Below are 25,779 nucleotides of genomic sequence, written 5' to 3' on the forward strand. Positions count from 1 at the left end.
TACTCGATCGCCTAGCTTGACACAACTGAGGAGAGCCTCTCTCTCCGGTGGTGGTGCGAGCACCTCCACCAACCACCACCACCAGTAGCAGCACCACCGCCACCACCACCACCAACCAGCACCAGCACCAGCACCACCACCACCATCAACCCAGCACCTCCTCCGCCATCACCACCGCCGCAGTCGACGTTGAATCGCATACCCGATATTATAACGCGGCCTTTCAAACGCGATCCTTGCGCTATCCCCTCCATCACGGACTAACCAAAGCCAATCGGTCGCGTGCTTGCTCACGAAGATAACCGAACTCTTACGAGACTGCGCGAATTTTGTGCGCGCGCATACGACGAATTTCCTTCGGCCACGCGCGCTTCGCTATAACCAAGCTACCTTATTCGTCGTTCAACCTAACCACCCCCATTCCACCCCCCAACCCTACTTCTCCAAAATGTGAAATACTCTTGCCCTTTCTCACCACCACCACCACCACCACCACCACTCGTTGCAGCTACCCACTTCTACCTTCCTTCCTTCCTTCCTATCTCTCTCTCTCTCTCTCTTTTACTACCCCTACTACTATTCCCCGTTAAGTTAGACATGTATGTATTATGTATGTATGTATATGCAATATACATATGCGCGCGTCTACGTATTTCGCGCTAGCTTTGCGGTGAAACTCGCGCGACCATCTCCTCCTCCTCCTCTAACCATCCTCCCCCCAACCCTCCATCTACACCCCCTTTTCTCGCTACTACCCTCTACCGTACCCTACACAACACTCGGATTGACTACTGAAACATGTAGGCCGTGAGTACCGGCAAAAGGCCGACGTGCTGTTTCAATGGATTGACTTTGTTTTTAACCCTCCCCCTTCCATCCACGGTCTATGATTCGTGAAATTATGATTGGTGTATTTTCTTTTTTTTTTCTTTTATTTATGTTTCGATTGATAATCTCTAGAACTCGATTTACAGTTTTTAAAATGGTTTTATAAATATATCTATCTATTGGATAATCAGATAAGAAGAGAGGATGACGCGTGTGAGTTAGAGGGTGGGAGGAAAAGGGGATGAAAATGGATCCCACTCGAATCGTTGATTTTTCCACTCGATTTGGCAACTTGAGAGAAAATAGAGAGAATTAGAGAAATGAGAGAGTAAAAGAGAGAGGAAGATTGCCGTTCGTTTGACGAGAACTCTTCAGAAGGAGTTCGGAGTGTTTGTACGAGATGGAGATTACTGTTCTAAAAGATGGATAGAGACAGATAGAAGAAAGAGAAAGAGAGAAAGGACGAAGGATAAAGGGGTAGTTTGTGAGCTAAAAGAGGGATAGGTAGGTAGGTGGTAGGTGGTAAGGTTGGTAGTAACTGGTAGACGAGATTTCAGTGTAATCACCTCGTTCGAACTCTGACGTTTGAGTGGAAATAATAGAAAGAACACCTTTTCAAGAGAGGAGGACCTTCGTCCTTGTTCTTCGAACACTTGATTGCACGTTCGGTCGTTTCAGTGGTTAGCGAAAATTGGTCCTGGGGATGCTCAAAGAAAATATTTCTTTCTCTTTCTCTCTATACATATATATATAAATCATTTTTTCTTCTTTCACTGAGGGAACAAAAAAAAAATAGGAAAAATTTTGTTGACTAAGAACATTGATATAGTCCATTTATAAAAAAAGATTCCCATAAAAGTATATATACCCCATATAAGTATGTACGTACGTAAGTAATCTTTGAATAGTAAATTAAATGTAAAGTCCCGAAAAAAAAGAAACAGAAAAGTAGTAAGATTTAATGGAAATATGAATTTTTCAAAGGGATCACAACCCTTACGAGAAAGGATTTCCACGTTTATCCAGAAAACATATAGGATATAAGGTGAAAAGGAGAAAGAGGAGTAGGGAGAAGAATGTAATAATCCGTATGGGAAAAGGTTACTACGTTCTCTTAAAATTAAAGTAAGGAGAATATGAGAGAATAGTTCGTTCCTAGTAACAAAATTCTAATCAACCCTTTTAAAAGGATTCTATCTCATTAAATCGAATCATTCAGTCATTAATATCTGTCTCTTTCAAGATTTAACAAGGGGGTGTTCGTTTTTTTCGTAAAACAGTGAAACAAGTCAAGCATTAATCAGACGACTCACCCGCGGAATTCGTAGCGGCGAGGTGCGGATGAACGCCAAGTTGGCCGGGATTCTTACCTGTAACAAAAATAAGAAAACAATAAGTTTATTTATGAAGAAAATGATTGAATCGTTGGTATATTCAAACTGGTGGTATACTCAAAATGTAATCGTTGAGAAATAAGAATAAGAAGAAGGGACACACACACATAACGTAGAAGAGACTACGAAAATGAAAATGAATAAGAAGAGGAAAAGGAATAAGAAGGAAGATGAAAACGAAGAAGAAGAAGAAGAAGGTCGGTTGGTCGTTGAAGAAAGATTCGTTGAAATTAATCGACGCTAATTTCCGTCCATTTGCCAAATACCTAAGGAAACTTTCGACAGAAATTCTCGAGTTACTACTACAAATATAACTAACTACTACTACTTCAAGGGAGTGTAAAAGGGAACTTTCTCTTTCTCTCTCTAGGAGTATCCAACTATCAGAGAAAGATGACGACCTCTCTCATTCTCCTCCCATTCTCTTGAAAAGGAATAAGAAGGGAGGGGAGAGGGTTTGCTAGAGGGTTGGTTGGCTGACTAAAGAGAGAAACGCAGATTGCTACAAACCTGGTCTAATATAGCGTTAATAACGTGCTAATAACGTTCCTAGCACACGCGTCTCGATTCGTTTGCACACGTGCGACGAGCTTATACGAATCTAGTTAGAAGGAACTAAAGAAAAGAGAGAGAGAGAGAGAGAGAGAGAGAGAGAGAGAGAGAAAGCGAGTAAGTGCAAACGAAATCGCGAAACGTTAGTATGATCGTTAATCTTACCATGCCGACGACTTAATACGTTGGGCAAACCATTTTCGTAGAAGTATAAGAGAGTAAAGTGTGAGAAAGAAAGATAGTAATAGATAGATAGATAGATAGAGAGAGAAGTTAGTATTCTCGATCCCTTTCCCACCTTAAGAACCCAACCCTAAGTCCCTGAGAAATTATTCGGTGGGGGTAAGCAGTATGCAGATCGCGAAATCGTGGCGTACGTTAGGGATTAACTCGAGGGGTGGTTTCAACTCTCACCAACACCACCATCATCATCCCCCTCGTTGATTTATCCCTACTCTAACGTATCTAACCACCACTACTACTAACACTTACACTACTACTAAAATACTATCATCATAACCAAGCTATACCTTTGGATGTCCCAGAAACAGTTCAACCATTAAACGGAATCTGCGAAAGATGTGTGTGTGTGTACGTCCCTTCTTCATCAAAATTCCATACACGTTTATATTTCATAGTCATCGAAAAGTAAAAAAGTTCGAGTTAACATTGGTGTGTTACGTTTGTTAAACACGTTTCTAATTCTAACTAATATTACGGAATTATTTGATACACTTTATCATGAAAACGAGGAATGATGTAGTAACACGTGAACGCTCGCGCATTTCCACCTCCTCCTCATCAACTCCCGTCCTCTAGAAATTCCTCCAGCCTCTCTCTCTCTCTCTCTCTCTCTCTCTCTCTCTGTATGTCGTATATGTCGATAATAATCGGTTCTCGCAAATAGGCCGATGCGTCGAACGATCGACGTATGTGCCCGTTGGCCACCGTAAATAGATTTTCAACTGGCGTATAAACGTATGACCGCAATAATGATTCGTTCAAACAAAATTATGCGTGCCCGATTCCCCGTGAATCAAATCGTTTACAATTTCGACTACTATTCTCACTCCAAGCACATGCACACACTCACTCTCTCTCTCTCTCTCTTTCTATACACTTCTAAACATGATTTAGTCTACTATATGAAGTTCTCTTTAATAAACAATGAATAATTACAATAATAATTGTAATAATAATAATAATAATAATGATAATTATAATAATGATAATTTAATAGTTATAATAATAAATTTAACAAAAAATATACGAGTATGAGTAATTATTATTACTATTTGCAATACACTTTCTATTTTATAAATGTAATTTATTTTATTTTAAAATAAAAATAATAAAAAGATACAATTAAGATAAATTATAATAAGAAAATATAATAATAAAGATAACTATCTATTTTATACACGTAATTTATTTTATTATAAAACATAAATAAATAAACCAAATAATAATAGTACTAATAATAAAAAATAAAATAAAATTTCTATATAAAAGTAGGGTTCTGCCAAGTTCTTTTTTTTTCTAAATTTTCTCGAAGACACCCAAAACAAAGTTGGAAAAAGAAAGTGTGAAAGAAAGAGAAAGAGAGAGAGGGAAACATAGAAACAGTCAAAGAAGATAAAAAGAGAAAAGGAAAGAAGCCGATCCTGTAGATTTCAGTTACGTCTAGCGGGAAGCCAATAGTTAGGCTGTCCAAGGTAATAGGGGTTGATACATGGCTCCCAAGACACAGCTCGGGGTCCCTTCTCGATATGCCATTCTTCCTGCGTCTTTCTTACCCTTACCCTTACCCCAAAAAACCACCTCCCACGAAGAAACCCTTGCAACAACAACAACCACCTATCCTACCCCTCTTCCCCCTTATAAAACCCCCCACCATACTCTGTCACTATCTTTCTCAGACCCTTCAGGAGTCACTCTTTATTTATTTAAAGCCCCGAGCGACCAACGACCGCTTACAACCGCCCCCCTCATCCCCTCCCCATTCTCCTTTCGACCAAAAACCGACCGTTTCAACACACACATACACACCCCACCTTCTACCAGTCTTTTCTTTACTCTTATCTTCTTTCCTTTTCTATTCTTTTCCAATGGGATTCGTCGAGTCGTAGGAGAAAAGAGAATTTTCTCTCGTGCCTTTTTTTTTTTTTTTTTTTATTCCATCCAGAATACCTTTGCCTTCTTCTTCTACTTCTCGTATTCTTATTCATGTTCTTATTCTACTTTTTACTATCGTTTATTTCTTTTAACTTGCCTATATCTATTCTTTATTTCTATGCATTCCCAATAGGCCGATTACCACATACTATTCTCTCTCTCTCTCTCTCTCTTTATTTAACTATTAGATTTTTATTAGCAATGTTTAAGAAAATATTGTCATTAATTTTGTTATATATAAAATTAAATTATTAAAAGATTATTTATATATAATATTAAATTGTCAAAAAATTTTATTAATGATATAATTAAATAAAATTAAATATAATAAAATAAACTAAACTAAAATAAAATAAAATAAAATAAAATAAAATAAAATAAAATAAAATAAAATAAAATAAAATAAAATAAAATAAACTTAACTAAACTAAACTAAACTAAAATAAAATTAATACCAATATATTTATAAATATATTGTATGTCGAATTGATTAAATTAAAATAGTTTACATATTAATATGATGTAAAAAGCGTATAAAAAAAGAGAAAAAGAGAGAAGTATGAGAGTATGGGAGAGAAAGAATGAGAGCATAGTATTGTAGATAGCATGAGCGAATAATCAGCGTTGCAGATCCAACGTATTATACGCGTTGCGAGTTTGAGATACTGTTCGAAATAACGATTTCGCGTGAGCTTATGTTTGCGATAATTGCGATTATTCGTACATGCACGAACAGACGACGAAAGAAAGAAGGAAAGAAGGGATGAATAAAGGAAGAAAGTAGAAGAGGGATTGGGGTTGGATTAAATTGGGGTTCCACGAATGTATGTTCGAAAAATACCAAATGTAATCAAATTTAATATACGACATTTTTTAAATATCAAATTTCACGATCGTTGAAAGAATGTTCGAACAAAAAAAAAGTAGAAAAAAATGTCAGAGACGAAAAGAGGATTTAATTAAATAATACAAAAAAAAAAAAAATAAAGAAAAATGTCAATTAACAAATTCGAAAATATCTATCGAAATTTGGTAATAAATTTGTTCTACCAATTTTCAACAAAGTATCTCATCCTCTACCTTGCATTGAAATTTTCAACAAAATTCACTGGAGTTTACTTTTACTTGATAAAACGTGTATCGTTTGTGATATCAATTTAAACGATAAAAAAAAACAATTTTGATCAAAGGATGTAGTTGCTAGTAGTAGTAGTAAAGATATTATAGTAAAATGATAACATAAGCTCGCAATTAATTGACACAATAATTAACGGAGTAAAAGATTTAGCTAACTTAAAGATTTATTTAAAATTGACATAAAATAAAAAATAAATAAAATTCTTTTTAGTCGTAACACAGGCGTAAAACAACACACACAGAACAGTTGTGTCTTGTATCGATATATGTATTAGTATTAAAGCAAGTAAAGATGTAGTAGTAGGGAGTAAGAGTAGAGAGAATTTCGTTAATCGACTCGTTTAAGTAATTTTCGAAGCCATGCTCAAACAACCCTTCACCCTCTCCTCTATCTCTAGTACTACCCACCACCATCACCACTACAACTATTACTACTACTACCATTACCAATACTGGCAAAACGGCAAGAGCAGAGAGGCAGAAGCAACCAACGGTGGTGAATGGGTGGTGGGTGGATAGGTGGGTGTGTGTGCAGGCAGAGAATTCACAGTGTGGTTTGCTTAATTTTCGCGGGAGACCGATAAACGTGGTTATCAAGAATTTAATCTAACCAAGTGGAGTCTCGAGATCTCTTCGGTGTCGTACGATGAAACATCAATTAGAAGAGAGTGGATGCGAAATTTGAACGAATTCGAGAATCTCACCATCTTTCTTTTTTCTTTTCTATTTTTTTTTTTTTTTTTTTTTAATCTCATTTTTATCCTCTAATAATTTTTTTTTTTTTTTAAGAGTACACATATTATCGTTAAGAAAAAGTTCCCCCCGAAAATATTTTCCAATCGAATAGAAACCAAGAAAAAAAAAAAAAGAAATGTAGAATAGGAATGACAAGCACGAAAAAAGGGGCCCACAACCACCCCCCTCCCCCACCCCGTTATCTTCTTGCGTGTTTTAGCTGGGTAAGTGTAGGTGGTGGTGGTGGTGGTGATAGATATTTTTATTACATCCCATAAAAATTCTTCTTCTAATAGATCGTTTTCGTGAGAGATAGAAATATAAAAATAGAAAGAAAAAAAAGTCTACTACGACCCTCTCTTATTTTCCACCAAAAAGAAAAAGAAAAAGAACGAACGAATAGATCGAAATACTGGAACATGGTGAACGTTCGCGAACATGTGTTGTACACGTTCAGGATGAAAAGCAACAAAAAAAAAAAAAAAAGAAAAAACACGAAAGGAGGGTGTACACCCAAAGAAAAAGATAGACAGATGGATAGATAGAGAGAGAGAGAAAAAGATTTACCCTCGACCGACCACCAAATCCAATAAACCCGAAGCCGATTAAATTTATGAAGTGAAAAAGGTATGAAAAGGCTTGGGTTGCGCCGAACGAAAAGCATCCTTTCCTCCTCCTTCTCCTCCTCTCCACCTCTCTTCTTTTACTCAGTACACACACACCTTCTTCAAATCGTATGCTCCTCCTTCGATGAGGGTACGATTCTTTGATAGCACCAGAAGAACCAGAAGCAACAGCATCAGTGGGTGGTGTGGGTGGTGGTGATGGTGGTAATACTACTCTTCCAGATATAATTCGACAAAATACGTCCCTTTCCCTTCTACACCTTTTTCCCCCTTTTCCTTTTTTTAGTAGTTAGGAATTTCTTTAGTTATTATATCAAAACGTCACAAGTGTGTGTACATATGTGTACTTTCCTCATCTAAGAGAACACTCACACACATATATTTCTATTCGAGATTTCATCTTTACCTTATTTTACCTTTTCAAAATCCAATACGTACACATTTGATCTGAAATTCACACATATGGGTCTTGTCTTCTTGTATGTATGTATTGGACAACTGTATTCTCGTTTGTATATGTATGATATATGTGCGTGTATGTATAATACGTACAATTCCATCACTACCTTAATCAGCACGCTCAATTAACCAACAGTAACGTTGTTGTACACGCGACAGGTACGCGGCACAAAAAGATGAGTGAATGTCACACATCATAGTTCATTTGACGAAATTTTTCACTGGAAATTGCATTAAAGTGAGAAAAATAGAGAAAGAATGAGATCGAATTATCAACTATGATTGAACTGTTTGTTCGTGTGCAAATGAAATTAAAATGGTAATGAAAGAATAAAGAGAAGCAAGAAAGGAGAATAAAATAAAAGAAAAAGAAGATGATGGTATCTTAGAATCAACAATATTTTCTCTATCTTTCTAATTTTTCATCTCCTAACACGATCAATGTAGATCATTATCGTCGAATTATGGTTACGATCGGTAAATATTTCAATGAACACTTGTTCGAAACTAAAAAAAGAGATTGGGAAAAAGATTAGAGACAGATGGAAGTTAAAATACGAGTATGAGCGAGAAATGAGAGAGAGCATCTCGCTTAATTAATGTGCACGTTTTAATATGAGTTTCACATTGAAAGCGAGAGAGAGAGAGAGAGAGAGAGAGAGAGAGAGTATCGATTTTGGGAATTTATATAATAATGTAAATTGCGATGCAGTTCGATAGCACCGTTCGATAGTAATTTTAATAAGCGATGCCTTCGGTAAAGTCCGTGTTGTGTCCTGTACCAAAGTATATACATATGTGTATACGTAAGTGTATAGTGTATGAGAGAGAGAATGTTACGTTTAAAGTGGCCTACATAATAATGGCTATATACGAAAGAAGATAATTGATGAAGCTGGAGGCATGAAAAGAGAAAGAGAGAGAGAGAGAGGGTGAGAGAGAGTATGCTAGAAAGCATATGTGAGATTGTATGTATGTGTATATATGTGTGTTTGGTTCGACATCGAGGTCAGCTATATATCCATGGGACACATAGTAACGAAAGACTATTTTTCTCGTGTCACACGTGCCAGTAAATCTCTAAATATCATAAATCTTGAGAAAATCAATTTTGAACATTAAAGGTTCTTTTTAAGGGGGAAGATAGCTCTAACGTTATACGTTAGGTATAGTAATGGTAGTGGCAAGTGGGTGGGTGGGTGGTTGGTTGGTCGGTGAGTGGGTGGATTGTGGTCGTACATGTCGCGGTTACTTTAAAAAAAAATAAAGAAAAAAACAAGAAGGGATACGTTATAGTTCGTATAAATGGAGCTTTAATATATAGGGTGAAAATTTAAGTGAACATTTTCCTTCTCGAATTATCGGTTAACTTTATTCTACTTCTGTTATAGTGAAGAAGCATCAACTAGAAACTTTATTCTACGGTTTCGTGGGAATAAGTCATTAAATATAACTGGAATATGTATATATATATATATATATATATATATGTATATATATCTTTCTCTTTCTTATTATATACATTTTGCTTGAAGCGTTTTCTCGGGTAATGCGAATTCGAAAGATGGGATACGAGCTATGAAAGATGGTCGTGGAACAGGAAAATGGCTAAAGGAGAGAGAAAAGATGAACATAGAGAAGAAGAAGAAGAATAAGAATAAGAAGAAAGATAAGTAGAATAAGGGAGACAATACGAATTCAGCACGTGCCATACTAAAATCGTACGAGGGCTCAATTTTCCATTTGCCTTGAGAGAGTTTTCCTCCCTTCTCAGACTTTTTCACGCTTATTTTTTTCCTACGATATCGTTTGGTCTTTTACTAATGTCGATTGAACTACACACACGCGCGTGAAACGTATATTTAATTCGTACGTATACGTAACAGATACACACACCGGCGTTATGATATCATATCACAGATTACACAAACAAATTGTAAAAAGTATAAAAAAAAAGGAAAGAACAAATGCATTTCTCGATCAAATTTTCTCCGAGAATAAATCTCACGAGAACTGTCCTACTTGCGTGTCCATTTTTACGGTAATCCACACACACACACATATAGAGTATACAATTTTTGATGATGTCAAAAATCCCGATGACAAATTTTCTTAGAAAAATATTAGCCAATGGTAAAAATAATAAATTCTTTTTTTTTTGTTCAGTAAGAAAAAAAAGAGAAAAAAGAATCATTTTATTAGAATGCATTTGGTATAACTTTTAAAGTGCATCGTCAACGATAATATAAAGGCGAATTTGAAACGTTAATTTTATTGATATTAGAAAGGATCTCTATTGGATCGTTACACTAAATTCCTAAAGGAAAAGTGGAAAATCCATGAACGTTTTATAAACTCTCTTTCCACTATTATTAAGTCTCTCTTTCTCTCTCTTTCTCTCTTTATCTAATAATTATCTAACTATCTTATTACCACAATCTTTTTATCTCTCTCTCTCTCTCTCTCGTTTACTTTTTCTACGAGCAGAAGAAAATCGTGACGAGTCGAGCAAAGTAACCACCACCACCACCACCACCACCATCACCAACAACCTCCTCTCGTTTCAACTAAGAAAAAAAAATAAAAAAATAAAACTCAAGAAAAAAGGGTATTGTATTATACGAGAAACGTGTAAAAGAAACACGAAAGATGGATAGAAAAAAAAGAAATAAACTATAATCCAATTTGCAGATCATAAAGATGCCATGAACTTTTTCCGATCGATTTTCAAACAGATAGAAATCAATTAAATAAATATATAAATAGTTGAATAAACAGGTATGAATGAAAAAAAGGTATAGTAGAAAATAGAAAAGAAATAATTAATAATAGTAAATATCTTGTGTAATTTGATTATCACGAAAGATTGAGTAACAGTACGAAAGTATGAATGAATGAAATGAACGTATGAATGAAATGAACGTTTGAAATGGCTAAATGAAATATATGAATGAAATGACTGAATGTGAAAAAGATAAATAAAAGATGATGACTTTTTCTCGCATCATTCCTCAAGTGAATTTTCAATGGTTATAGGTAGGAAATATTTCATAGTATAATACTGTAATAGGAATATACTATCCGTTGTAATAATACGTTTGGATAGGATAGGTTGTTGGACACTGGAATGATGCATTACGCATTACTATGACTACTACTACTACTACTACTACTACTGTTACTACTACGACAACGACGACGATGCAACTGAAATCTACCAGCTGACATTTCAAAGCGCGCGCGTATTCACATTCGTCTATCCTCCCTTTACCCACCCCCTATACTTCTGTTCATCCCCATACGCGTATTACACGTAGAGAAAGAGAGAGAGAGAGAGAGAGAGAGAGAGTATAATCAATAACGGTAAATTCGGATGACTGCATAATTTACGTATACTGCTTTTCTACTATCTCTATCTCTATCGACTTATTACTCTACGAAATCCAACAAGATTCTCCTATAGTTTTCTTCGTATCAAATATTACACATATGTATATATGTGTTACCTATCTAACCGTATATTAAGTTGTCGGATATACAAAGAGAGAGAGAGAGAGAGAGAGTTTATAATGTACGTTGTTGTTGTTCAGGTTAATTATAAAATGGATTATACTTCAATTCGTAGATAAACTTTAGAAAAAGAAAACAAAGGAATATAAGTGAAATTAATTGATTAATCGTTGATTTAATATATCAACAATTTTTATAAATTTTATTACGTTGTTACTCAGGTTAATTATAAAATGGATTACATTTCAATTCTTGGATAAACTTGAAAAGAAGAAATAAGTGAAATAATTTAATTAATTAACAATTTTATTTTATTTAATCATTACTTTGAAATTTATCAATTATTATTATTGTTGTGTGTTGTTGTTTTACTTTGGTAATTTGATGAAAAGTATTTACTCGATTAAAATGTTTTTTTCTTGTTGCTGTTGCTATTGTTATTGTTGTTGTTGTTTTTGTTTTTGATCTCTTTATATCGGCTTTTGAAAGTTTGAACGTTTGCAGAATGTATTTGCGAAGCTCTTGAACGTAGATTACATCGTACTAATTTATCCATAGGTTCTCTCTCCTCTCTCTCTCTCTCTCTCTCTCTCCTACTCTCATTATGTACATACACAACAGACAACACACATTACTCGAGAATATAGTAATACAATGTTACACGATCAAGGGTTGAATAGAACTATACGAAATTTGCACTCTTTTCTAGGGTAACATCGAGATCACGTAGATAATAACGATCATGATGATGATGATGATGATGATGACGATGATGATGATGCTAATAATGATGATAATAACGATAATGATCATCATAATGATGATAATGATAATGATGATGATAGGGTAAAGGTAAAGGTATTGAAATGAAAAAACGAGTGGTGGTTTTATCGCATTGAATATCTCAAAAGCCGTTTTTTCTTTTTCTTTCAAAAAAAAAAAAAAAATTCCTATCATCGAATGGGGGGAAAAAATCTCGAAGGATCGAGAATCTTCGAGAGTCAAATGGTCGATAGGTATCTTTAGAACGGGCTTTTTCGAGTTGTGGAAAAATCACTTGTGAAGTGTGTAGATGTAGAAAGAGAGAGGGAGAGAGAGTAGGGTAGTAGATAAAAAGAAAAAGAAAATTTATTTTTCCCCCGCGAACGAAGGAGAAGAGAGTCCAGTTGGCAAAGCACATTTTCATCGACGAAGAAAATACACTTGAGTAGACCCATTGAAAAGGAAACTATATATATATAAAAGAGACTACATGATAAAAAGTAACATCTACCGACAAAAGAGGTACTATAACAAAAAAAAAAAAAAAATCATTCACAATCAATAGAAAGGAGGGTTGAAATGACCCAAAATTCGTGAAAATCGTGTAAAAAAAAAAAAAAAAGAACTAAATAAACCATTCATTTATTATATAAAAAATAAATATAAAAACATGACACGAAACGTAGTACGAAAATTCTTGTTAAAAAGAATAGAAAAAAATAAATAAATAAATAAATAGAAAAATGTAATAAAACGATAGAATCAAGTAGAAAATGATGACGACGAGAAGAGGATTTTCTTTCTGTTGGTACTTTAAGCAAACGATACACGCTTTTTCGTTTAGTATTGAAACACGTAGACCATTTTCTATGTCTTTCGACCAATCCCCCTTTGCAATTCTCTAACGTTCAAATGGAAATGGAAAAAAAGGGAAAGAATAAGAATTGATTAATCAAAATTCACGAACAACGTATACGGAAAAAAAAACGCGACTACATTAACGCAATAATAATAATAATAATAATAATAATAATAATAATAATAATAATAATAATAATAATAATAATAATAATAATAATAACAATAAAAATTTCAAACGAATATAAGAAAAATAATTAAACAAAAAATTTCAAAGGAGGGAAACAATATAGTAAAATTTTAATTATTATTTTTGCAGAAAGAATAAAAGAAAGAAGAAGAAGAAGAAGAAGGGGCATGTGTTAATACACACAATATAATTAATAATAATTAGTAATTTGTTAATAAAAATTAGTTAAAAGAACAACTGATTTTCTTAGCACTTTAAGCAAACCTTCAGGTACGATATAAACGATATAAACGATATACGTTTTCGTATCGTATCGTATCGTATCGGAACGGGTAGACTGTCCTCTTTGTCTTCGACCCAACACACACATACACACACACACATATGCAATCCTTGCAATTCTCCGAATGAGATAGAAACAAGAGAAAGAGAAAGACAGAAAAAGAAAGAAACACAGCGAGTGAGAGAATCCAACCAAGCTAGCAACGAGAAGGAAAGGAAGATGCAAGAGAGGGTGGTTAAACGGGGTGAATGTTGGGACGGGGTGGTTTGGACTCGGTGCTTCGGGGGTGCGTGACAACGGCATTGTCATCCGCGAAGCTACCCGTGCGCCGTTTGTCGTCGTCGTCGTCGTCGTCGTCTCTAGCAGCCTCGAGTGAATCGCAGACAATAGCCAGATAAAAAAGTCCAATAGTATGGAGAAGGTTCAGGGAGGTGGAGGAGGTGATGGAGGAGGAAGAAGAGACTGCGATTCGCACACAACTGCAATATATTCGCGTTCGGAGGCACGTCGTGTATTCAAAGTGAGACCACACCACTCTGACAACTACAACTACTACTATTCTGTTACTACTACTATTACTAATACTATTATTACACGATTACAAAAACGAATAATACAACTACAACTACAGGGATGATTGGTCTTCTTTCCTTTTATTTATATCGATGGAATATAACGATAATACTTTGAAAGAAAAAGATAAATAGATCAAGTGAACAAGATAGATAGATAGATAGATAGATAGATAGATAGATAGATAGATAGATAGATAGATAGATAGATAGATAGATAGATAAATAGAAAAAAATATATTTATAATAGACACTAATATTATTATTATTATTAATTGGCATTAAGAACTCGAAAGTTCCAAATACGAAATCCCACCAGTGTGTTCTCGACCCTTAACCCTTCCATTTGCGATCATCCTAGCCTATTTCTTTAGGTGAAGTTAAATTCTAGTATTATTTATAATAGACACACCAATCTTTTTCTTTCGTGTCACGTGAACTTTATGTAATTGTCACAAGAACTGTATTAAAGGTAAGAATTAATTGAAGTCTTTCTATCTTTCTTTTTTTCTCTGTTATGGTTTCGTACTCTCTTCTCTCTCTTTCCCCCCCCCCTCCTTTTATCTGAAATACATTTTTTTCTGTTTCGCGGACGAAGCTTCGTCTTAATTAAATTAAAATCGGCGAGCTTGTCTTTCAATCTCTCTCTCAGCTATGCCGTTCGTTTTGAAGTACGAGGATGAGAAGAAGGAACGAGTAAAAGAGAAAAAGAGAAAGAGAAAGCGAAAGAGAAAGAGAAAGAGAAAGAGAAAGAGAAAGAGAAAGAGAAAAAGAAAGAGAGTGAGATTGATATCTCCTTTGAAATAGAAGAAACCAAATTTTCGAAGAGAACTTTCCATCGTTCTCTCTTTCTCTTTCTCTCTTGTTCTATTTCTATATCCATTACTTTCTCTCCTTCTATGTCTGTGTATCTGTCTGTCTGTCTGTCTGTCTGTCTGTCTGTCTATCTGTCTTTCTTTCTTTCTCTTTATCGCCAACAGCAGCAATAGCTTGGTTAACGTCGAAAGCTATTTCGAAAACAAAACTCTAGCCCGCGGACATGCTAAACGGATTTTCAACGAAGAGCTAAATTCAACCCCCCTTCTACACTCCCATCATCAGAACCATCCTCATCCTTCTATATCCAAACTACCCTATACCTCCCCCTTTTCTCTCCTCCATACTTCACCTCTTCTCCTCCTGTTCCTCTCACTCCCGAACGTTTAATTTAATTTTCGCTTACCGACGCGTAAAAAACAGCGCCTTGCAAAAAGCGTATAATCGTTGCCGAACAAAAATAGAGAAAGAGAGAGAAAGAGAGAGAGAGAGAGAGACACGTATATGTATATCTGTTATCTCTGTTATGCTACTTTTATATCTTTTTTCTTTCACCTAATTACGAGGGAAACAACGGATGATAGAAAAAGATCAAAGTTGAAAATAAATATATTCCAAATATTCCACATTTGTATTCTTCAAAAATAATCTCTGTGTTTTCATTTTCTTTCTTCTCTCTTTTCAATTCTGATTATTTTTATTCATCTAATTACGAAATAATTAACAAGATCAAAAAATTTAGAATAAATATAATATTTAATATTTTAATATTAAAACTTATCATTTGAGAAAAAAAAAACCAAATAATCTTCCTTTCTCTTTCTAATACAAGTTTCTATTTTTGCTATAATAATTATTAAATTTCAATAAGAAAAAAATAACTTTGAACTAATATAAATTCTATTTTTTTTAAATAAAAAAAAAAATAACTCAAAATATATATTTCTATTCCTGATAAACACCCTCACATACTTTGCTATAATATTTCAAGAATTACAAAGACAAAAAAGAAAAAGAAAAATACCATTTAACTAACAGAATTTCTATTCTTCAAAAACCAAAAAAGAAAATAATATTACTACCCTTAGGTAACCACCCTTACATACCACATTTCTTTTTGTCTCTTATCCACTTATTTTACTTCACCTTCCTTTATTTTAACATCTTCTCTCTCACACACACCCTACGAAATCTTTTGAGAATAAGAAAGTGAACGTTAAAGAAAGAGAAATAGAAAGAAAGAAAAAATAAAAAAAATAGAAAAATAAAGAGAAAGAGAAAGAGAAAGAGAAAGAGAAAGATAGAGAGACGCACGTCGCATTGAATATTCCATAAATAAATCGGCGTTTAATAGAAAATCGGGGAAACTCGGGTGCAACTCATCGCTCACTGTCACGGCTTCCTCTTACTTCAACCACCCCCATCACTCCCCCTTATCCACATCTACCCTACAACCAACCAACCAACCAACCAACCAACCCCCTACGTTACCGGTATCTCAATAATATTCAGTTTATAAACTTTGAATGGATCCCTTATTACGCGCCTGCTGAGACTCGACTTTCTCTTCTCTTCCAACCCCAACCCCAACCCCAACCCCCTTCTTCCTCTCCTTCTATCATCTTCTTCTCCCTTCTTTTCTCTCTCTATCTCTTTTTATCTCTTTTTCTTTCTTTCACGAACAGGACTCATCTCCTGGCCCGTCGTTCCAAAGGATCGATCCCTTTTTCTTCTCGTAAAGCCCACCCTCCTCCTCCTCCTCATCCTCTTCCTTCTCCACCTCCTCTACCACCTCCTCGTCTTTCCTCTCTTCTTCCGCTTTCAATTTTATCGTCTTTCTTACTTTCTGATCAGTTTCATCCGAGCTTCATCATTATTAATATTATTTATAATATTTAATAATAATTATTATTATTATTATTTTATTTAATGGTTGTTGTTGAGATTTATTTATACAGAGACCATTACTACTTTCACCTAAATCTACCTTCAAGTAACAGCATCAACAACATTAGTAGTAGTAGTAGTAGTAGTTGTAAGTAGTGGGTGGTAGTTGTGATAGTGGTTGTAAGTAGTAGTATCGTCAGTGGTTACGATAATGGCCGATTCTGTTCACCATTGAGAAGGTACAAAGTGTATGGGAAGTTAATACTCACACGTTTAAAACCACCCATCGTCCCTTTTAACTTACAACTACTAACCCCCACCCAAACCATTTTTTCTCTTTCTTTTTTCCTTGTTGAACAAGCAAAACAAAAATGTCGATGTATAAACAAAATTTGAACAATGGTTATTGTTAAAAACAACCTGTAACAGAGCTAATAAAATGGTTAGTCAATGGTAGTGAGTGGTGTGGGTTGAGTGGGTTGTACTAGGAATACGAAAAAAATTAAACAGTTTTGATTATTGTCAGGGTATTGGTGAAGTTGGGTGGTTTTGTTCTGGAGGTGAGTGTAGAAAAATATAAACCAAAACAAAGTACGAAAAAAATGGAAAGATGGTGGGGGGGGGGTGATTGGTATTACGAATACGAAAAAAGTTAAACAATTTTGATTGTCAGGTTATTGGTGAAGGTGGAAGGTTTGGTAGAAGTGGTTAGGTGATTTTGTTCTGGGGGGTGAGTGTAGAAAAATAAGAAGAAAAATAAAAACAAAAAAGAAATGGTAAGAAGAAGAAGCTTCTTTTTCCTTTTTTTTTTTCTTTTTTTTTCTACTTTTGCTACTTCTTCTTCTTCTTCTTGTCTTAAGAATTGAAAAAGGAACTTTACGTTATTTTTTTAACGACTCGTCGTCGTTTAAAAGCAAAAAACTCATAGTGCGTGTACGTGTTAATGTGTGTGCGCATCTTTCTCTCTCACCCATCGTTCCGCTTACGATTATTAAACAACTTTTTTCTTTCTTTTCTGTTGTTTTTTTTCTTTCTTTCTTTTTTCGTTTCTTCTTTTTAACGATAGACAAAGTTGAAATGAAAGAGAAAGAATGAGTTGAAAATGTTGGAAAGAAAATCGTCAGGACATTTACGAGAAAGCATTTTCTTCCTATTTTCTCATAGTTTGTGTGTTGAATTGTTGTTGATATTGTTGTTCTTGTTGTTGTTCTTCTTCTTCTTGTTTTTCTTCTTCTTCTTGTTGATAGTCGGCCTTTTTACATTTTCTTCACGATAAAACGTGTAATACACGTAAACATTAAATTTCTAATAGCAGTGTTATTTTTATCATCGAGTTGAACTAGTACTTATTGTTTAAAAAAAAAAACACAAGGTTAATTAGGTGGATTCCTTGGATGTTTCTTAATTTACTAGAATTGTATGCTAAACTGTTATACATGCAATTTACCTGTTCTAAAAAATTGATATTTTTATTAATTTATTTATTATATTATTAAATTCAATAATAAAAATAAAAATAATAATATTAGTGATTATTGAAATAAATATATTTTTAATTTAAAAAAATGTAAATATTTAAATATAAAAAAAAATATATATATATATATATAAAATTAATTATATAAAAATGTATAATTAAATATATAACATATATTAAAATATAATATTATTATATATAAACATTTATTATAATTAAATTATTTAATTATAATAATCTACATTTAATAATTTATATATATATATATATTTGTATAAATCTATTCGAAATAAAATATTAAAAATAAAATTCTGAATAATTAATACTTGACAATGTTTCGTAAAATCCAATTAAGTTTCTTGTAGTAATTAACCTTATGGTCAGTTTCGCTGTAAAACAGAACATCGTTACAGATGTACAACGATGGTTATACAGTGGTAGTTAGTACGCTTATGTTAGTTCTCCTCATCCACCTCATCGTCATCGTCTCCGTCGTCTCGACGACGATGACTATGACGACGACCTTTCCTGTAATTAAACTAATGGAAGCCAACCTACTGCTTTTATGCGATTCGAGAGTACCAACGGTGGTACACACAGCGTGTACGCAACATTCCCTTCTTCCCTTCACTTCTTCACTTCTTCTTCTTCTCTCACACTCACTCTCACACACTTTTCCAACCCCAACCCCGAACACCAACCCCTACTCCTCTATCCTTTTCCTTACCCCTGCCACTTTCATCGCACAACTTCTCCCATCGTCACACACACACACACACTTTCATCTGAGAAGAAGACTGCAACAGGGGTTGGGGTGAACTGGGGGGTGGTAAACATCGAAACGCAATCCATTCAAATTTCCAGAAGGACGTGACCTCCCGAACTAGCAAGAGTTTATTCTCCGTCCCTTTTCCTCAAGAAGAGTTTGAAGAACGCCCAAGTTATCTCTTCTCAAGGGTCAACTAAGTCCAACCAACCAACCAACCAACCAACCCCTCTAACAACCCATCCCTCTGAACTTCAGCACGTTCACTTACTCTCTATATATCTAACTATCCATCTATTTATCTATCTCTTTTTTATTTTTTACTTTTTTTTTATTTTTTATACTTTAGCAGTAAATTTGCACTTCTCCTTATTCTACCTGTGTAACTACTATTACTACTACTATTACTACTATTACTCGTTTTCTAAATCGACCAACCGACCAACCCATCAACGAATTTCCTTTTCTATCTTCCTCTCTCTCTCTCTCTCTCTCTCTCTCTTCGTTGCTTTCTCCGTAAACGTTTGCCTCGACTTTTGTTTGATCGAAAATTCGTCAAAGATAAAGACAAAGATAGTGGATAAAATACTAATTGAAAAGAAAATTTATCGATCAACTTTTATATATATATATATGTGTGTGTGACATTCTTCGATGTATATCATCAAAACTTTAAACAATTTCTAACGGGTGTATTATTCAATTAAGAAACAATTCTAAATCAAATTAACGAGATGATCAGAGATATATTTTTGGAATATAATAAAAAAGAGGTTGGGGTTGTTGTTGACGTATTAAGGTGTGGTGGTTTTTTATTTGAAGGAAGCAGCATTGAATGAATGAAAAATTAATAGCAATCGGGGTGTCGTTTTGTGATAAAATACTCCTTTAACCCCCCTCCTAACCTCATCCTATTCCCACCTTCTTTTTATTCTTCTTCTTCTTCTTCTTCTTCTTCTTCTTCTTCTTCTTCTTCTTCTTCTTCTTCTTCTTCATCTTCATCCCCTTTTCCATGATCGGAAAATTTTCTTTTTTTTTTGGAAATTCGTGCACGTTGCGTAAAAGGGTATGCCAAAGAGAATGAGAGGGCCGATAAAAAAAAATAAAAATAAAAAAATAAAAAACGCTCGATCACGAAACGAGGCTTGGGAAATTCAACATTCCACTTTTTTTTTTTTTTATACCTTCCTCCCTTTCTCTACAACCATCCTTTTCTTCTTTTCCCAATAGAATCACCCAGTAAAAACGTGAATACGTTTCGGGGTGAGAATACAGTATCTCTCTCTCTCTCTCTCTTTCTGCAATGTTGTATTTTTCTTGTTTCTTTTTTTGTATTACAGTAGTCGTATTTTTATTCTACTAAAAGATCGTGCACCATCCTCACCACCACCCCTGTTCGTCTTCTTTGTTCAGAACCGTAGACAGTTTTTTTTAGTTTTGTTTTCTTTTTTTTTTTATTTCATTTAAAATTCAGGAATACAGAAAATGTTTTTTTTTTTTAATTTTTTGTTTTAAATAGAGACTGTTATAAATGCATCTACAAATTCATTTTGAAAATATTAATATCGTTTATGCAATATATATATATATATATTTAAATGAAAATATAATATAATTGTCAAATATATATTTAATTCAAAAATATATTATTTTCTGTTAAAAATAGAATCGTATCAATGTAAAAAAAAAGGGAAAGAAAAAGAAAAAAAATGTGAATTCATTAACGAAAATTAAAAATCAATTCCATTGATACGAGTATTATTATCTCAAACATATGACATTACATTTCAATGAATAAATTCTTTTCTTTTTTTTTCTTTAGTACGAATATAAAACGTTAATTAATTTCTTTTTTACATGAAATAAAAAAAAAATTTTAAATATAACGAGAATAATAAAGTTAACATATATAAAAAAAAAAAAAAAAAAAAAAATTGGAATCCTAGTAAATTACATCAAACCATTGAAATCGTTTCGATCTACGTACGAACACATTGAGAATAGATCCGATTGATGAGAAAAGAGATGATGAAAGCATAGATGTATCGAGTAATTTCCTCAAAATAGTAATTCTATACAGAGAGAGAGGAGAAAGAGAGAGAGAGAGAGAGAGAAAGAGAAACCAACCCCTCTCCCTCCCTGTAATATGGATCAATGATACATACGTTCGAATATTCTAGAATGATATCCATTCTCTACGAGAAGACCAATACATCAATATTAATTTCATTGAAAATTACCTAATCCAAAAGCAGTACTAATTATTTTCGTCAAATTAATCGAGAAAGATCGATTTCTCACGAATATTATCCCTCCATTCAGGAAATTGAAAATAAATGAAATTAATGTTGAATAATTTACCCCATACGATATGACACCATGATCAAATGTCCTAAGCGTAATACTACATTTATACGGAAAAAATTATTGGTTTTTTTTTTTTATTATCTTATAATAGTTTATAACTTTGTGTTATTATATGTGTAATTTATAAATGTTTTTTTTGTATTTTACTTTTAATTTTAATATTTAAATAACTAATAGTTTTATTATTATGATATGACAAAATTTGCATACACTCTATAACATTTATTTAAGTAATTGTATACGTAATTTATAATACTAATAGTTATTAAAATACTAAAAATAAAAAAATAAAATGTATTATAAAATATATTCTATAACTTATAATTATGATATGACAAAAGTTACATACTTTCTCCATCTCACATTTATTTGAAATAATAAAACCTTTATTATACTTAGCACTACACTTTAAAAATCGTATGCAACATACAATCAAAGATTTTGGTATTAAACGATAAAAAAAAAATTTCATGAAAATACAATAAAGAAATTTATACCATTCCACCCACGTCTTAAATAATAAATTAACAATATAGAATTTTTATTTTTATCAATCGTAACTTTTACAATTACTAAATAAAATTGATTTTTAAAAATTCAACTGTTCGTATAAAAATGATCTAAGAAATTTGAAAGATCAATAAAAGTAACTGACAAACTCTGATATCTAGAAACTAAATGGTAACGTAACCTTCAAGATGATCTAATAGAATTTTTAGTAATGTTGCTGATTGTTTCAATGTGTTTCAACGTCAAATAAACTACTCGAGATGACAATAACCGAGTCTCCAAGGTAAAAAGATTCCCCTTACGTCATTGTTCTCTATATTCTTCTATTTTCGTTTATTATTTTGTATTTCTTTCAGTAACACCATACTATTCACTTCTGCAATCTTGCAACTAACTTTATTATACTACTATGTTTCTAATAATACTATTATTAACATTATTACGATACTAGTACAGTTATTAAACATTCCCATATTAACTGGTACTGTTATTATCACAATTAACACTACTATGTTACAGATTTACAGTAAAAAACAATATACAGTATTATTATACTGTATATTAATACCTAATGTTATTATAAATACATAAACAATAATACTATTATTAACACTACCATGTTATTATTACCAACACTACAATATTACTGATAATACTATTACTAATACTACTATATTACTCTGATATTACTATTATGAATATTATTATATTATTAGTAAATTATTAAATACTAAAGTTATTTAACAAATTGACAGGGTACTAATAGTATTAAAATAATAATACTATTATTAACACTACCATCTTACTATTACCAACACTACAATATTACTGATAATACTATTACTAATACTACTATGTTACTGATACTACTATTATTAATATTATTATACTACTAATACAATTATTAAATACTAAAGTTATTTAACACATTAACTCTGGGTACTGATAGTATTAAAACACTACTATTATTATGCTACTGATAAAACTACTATACACAACTAATAACACTACCATTATCATCACTATTTTATTGGTACTAGTAATGGTACTAATAGTAATAGTAGCAGTAGCAGTAGTAGTAGTAGTAGTAGTAGTAGTAATAGTAATAGTAGTAGTACCATCATCAAAACCAAGCTTCCTCTAGCCAGTAGAACATACGATGTGTCCGAACCTAATTCCTCTGTTTGCTTATGCAAACGAAGAGACGAGGTCACCGAAGGGTGTCGGGACATTCGTGCACCCACCTTCGGACCTCAACGGTTAACCACCTCCTCCTCCTTCACCACCATCACCACCACTACTACCACATCCGACTGGTCTTGTCTTTTCCATCCCTTTTACTTCAAAACGTATACCCTCCCTGGTTAAAAGGAAAACTAACGAACTATACATATATATATATATATATATATATATATATATATATATATATGTGCGTGTGTGTGTGTGTGTGTGTGTGAACAATATGCATACATTTTCTTTCTTGCTTTTTTAAGTGGATTAACGTGAATATTTTACCTTTACAATTTGATGGGACTTTTTGTTATTCATGTTTAATATAGTTTATAATAAGTAATTATAACAATTTCTATAGTTCTTTTATTTGTAAGGGGTTTTTTTTTTTTTTTTTGTTAAAATTATTATAGGAAGTATTTATCTTTTCATTTTGTTTGGTTGAATAAATTCTTTCGTTTCGTTTTAATAATCTACGTAATTAATTATTTATATTGAAGAATACATTATACAATAAAAAAGTAAAAAAAAAAAAAATACAATTAGCAAGATAGAAATGTTTGTTTAACTCAAACATATGTATATAACATATCTTAAAAATTACTATAAAAAAAAAAAGTTAAAAAATGACAAAAATTCATTGACCGTGGTATAAAAAATATTATAACAATTTATCATTAAAATATTGTATAATTAAATAATATAAAACATTTCATATAATTCTCTTGTGTGAAACAAAATAAAATTCGTAAGATAAAATATATATATATATATATATTTTTTTTATCAAATATAACATTCATTTAATTATAATACACATATGTGTATAATGCAAGTTAAAAGATAAAAGATTAAAGAAAAAAAAAATTAAAATAAAGATAGATAGAAAGAAAAAGGGGAAAAAAGGAAAGAAAGATACACATATATAAACAAACACACCCACCAACACACACAAAGAAAGAAAGAGAGAGAGAAAGAAAGAAAGAAAAGAAGATAAAAATGAACAAAAAAAGAATTCGATATTCACTCGACCGTTTTCAACCACAATGGAAATTAACTCTTCGCTTCTATGGTAATGAAATGATTTCGAATTTGATACGCACACGCATACACATACACATACGCACACGCATACGCATACGTGAGTACACGTTAGCGGTAGCATGTTCGTGACAGGCGAACGATTTGAGTCAAGAGAGTAAGAGAGAGAAAGAGAGAGAATACGAGAGAGAGAGAGAGTGAGAACACGAATATATGTGTGTATATGTGTATGAGGGTATATGTGTGTGTGTGTGAGAGAGAGAGAGAGAGAGGGTAGAAACGTTTGACGTCAGAGTGCCTCAGGGGGTGTACGTTCCAATGGGGGACGACGCTAGAATTTAAACTTGCTTCCATGATAATGTTAAGAAAATATGCGAAATCTAATGACTAGAAATTTTTATTCCTAATCTATCATCTATCATATCTATTTATCTTTTTTTAAGATACTTTTTTTTTTATTTGGTTAATAATAAAACAACGTTGTAATCATTTTAGGTTGTCAAAATTCTAAACCCCCCTTCTACAAAAAAAGAAAAATTGTTTGGCACTTTTTTTGTCTATTTTGTTATATATTTATTAATTATTATTATTATTATTATAATTATTATTATTATTATTATTATTATTATTATTATTATTAAATCTATACCACACATGTGAGGTGAGATAACTGTGTATCGTAATTTGCAATAATGTGGTAATATATGTGTATAATATTTATTTATGCGTGTATATATACTTCTGTGTATGTATGTATGTATGTATGTATGTATGTATGTATTCAAACGATTTCACAAGATTTCTAACAAACACTAACTCAGATGAAGAGAGATACTGTAGATGGATATATCTTTTGACGTATTTGAAATTCAATTAAGCGTTAGCGGTTGTACTCTTTGGTCAAAAGGATCAAGATGGAAAATAGTGGGATAGGGAAACAAGTATTTACACGTGAATAAACGGTGATCCTTCTTGAATAAATATATACATATACATATACACAGTCAAACACATACACACATACACATAGTCTCTATTTTTTCTTTCATAGTTTCTCTTTTAAATATATTGGGTTTTTTTTATCGGTAGTTAACGGTGGTGGTTATTCATAACTATTTCGTATAATCTATCCGCGAAATTGAAACCTATTTTTTTTGGGGTTGTTTTTATTGTTATTCTTAGAAAAAATATTTAAAAAAAAAAAAAAAAAAAAAATGAGAGGATATAGAAGACAAACAAAAGGATAAATGGAAAATAATGTAAATGAATATTCAACGATCACTCACGTTGTTTCTATTCGTGAGAACGAAAGTGATTAATAAAAAAAAAAATTTTTTAAAACGAAGAAAAATAAGGAAACGTTGAAAAATAATAATAATAATAATAATAATAAAAAAAAGAAATCTTTTATCTCTAACGAATTCATCCCCTTTGTGCATCGAAATTAAGGGATTATATATTAACTTGTTCCTAAAAAGAAACTCACTCTTGTTCACTTTCTTTTTTTCTTTCTTTCTTTCTTTTTTTTTTCTTTCACCCTCGAACATTCAACTCCCACTTCCACCCACAACCTTTCAATTTTCACCCCTCTTAAAAGTGTT

General features: G+C 32.5%; 1 protein-coding gene across 8 annotated transcripts in view; it reads right to left on the reverse strand.

Annotated features, from left to right (window-relative positions):
• Nucleotides 1-25,779, reverse strand: part of heph (polypyrimidine tract-binding protein 1 heph) — a 407,327-nt gene that overhangs the window by 223,994 nt on the left and 157,554 nt on the right. For 3 of the 8 annotated variants that reach the window (XM_089172852.1, XM_089172851.1, XM_089172853.1), the window contains one exon: nt 2,142-2,198. The exons of the other annotated variants lie outside the window; for them this stretch is intronic. In XM_089172852.1, the coding sequence (XP_089028978.1) occupies nt 2,142-2,198 (57 nt within the window). The remainder of the gene's footprint in view (nt 1-2,141; nt 2,199-25,779) is intronic. 8 annotated transcript variants of the gene reach the window in all.

The sequence above is a fragment of the Polistes dominula genome, unplaced genomic scaffold (assembly GCF_049000335.1).
Source record: "Polistes dominula isolate Pdom_NZ unplaced genomic scaffold, Pdom_raw_medaka contig_23, whole genome shotgun sequence".
NCBI lineage: Eukaryota > Metazoa > Arthropoda > Insecta > Hymenoptera > Vespidae > Polistes > Polistes dominula.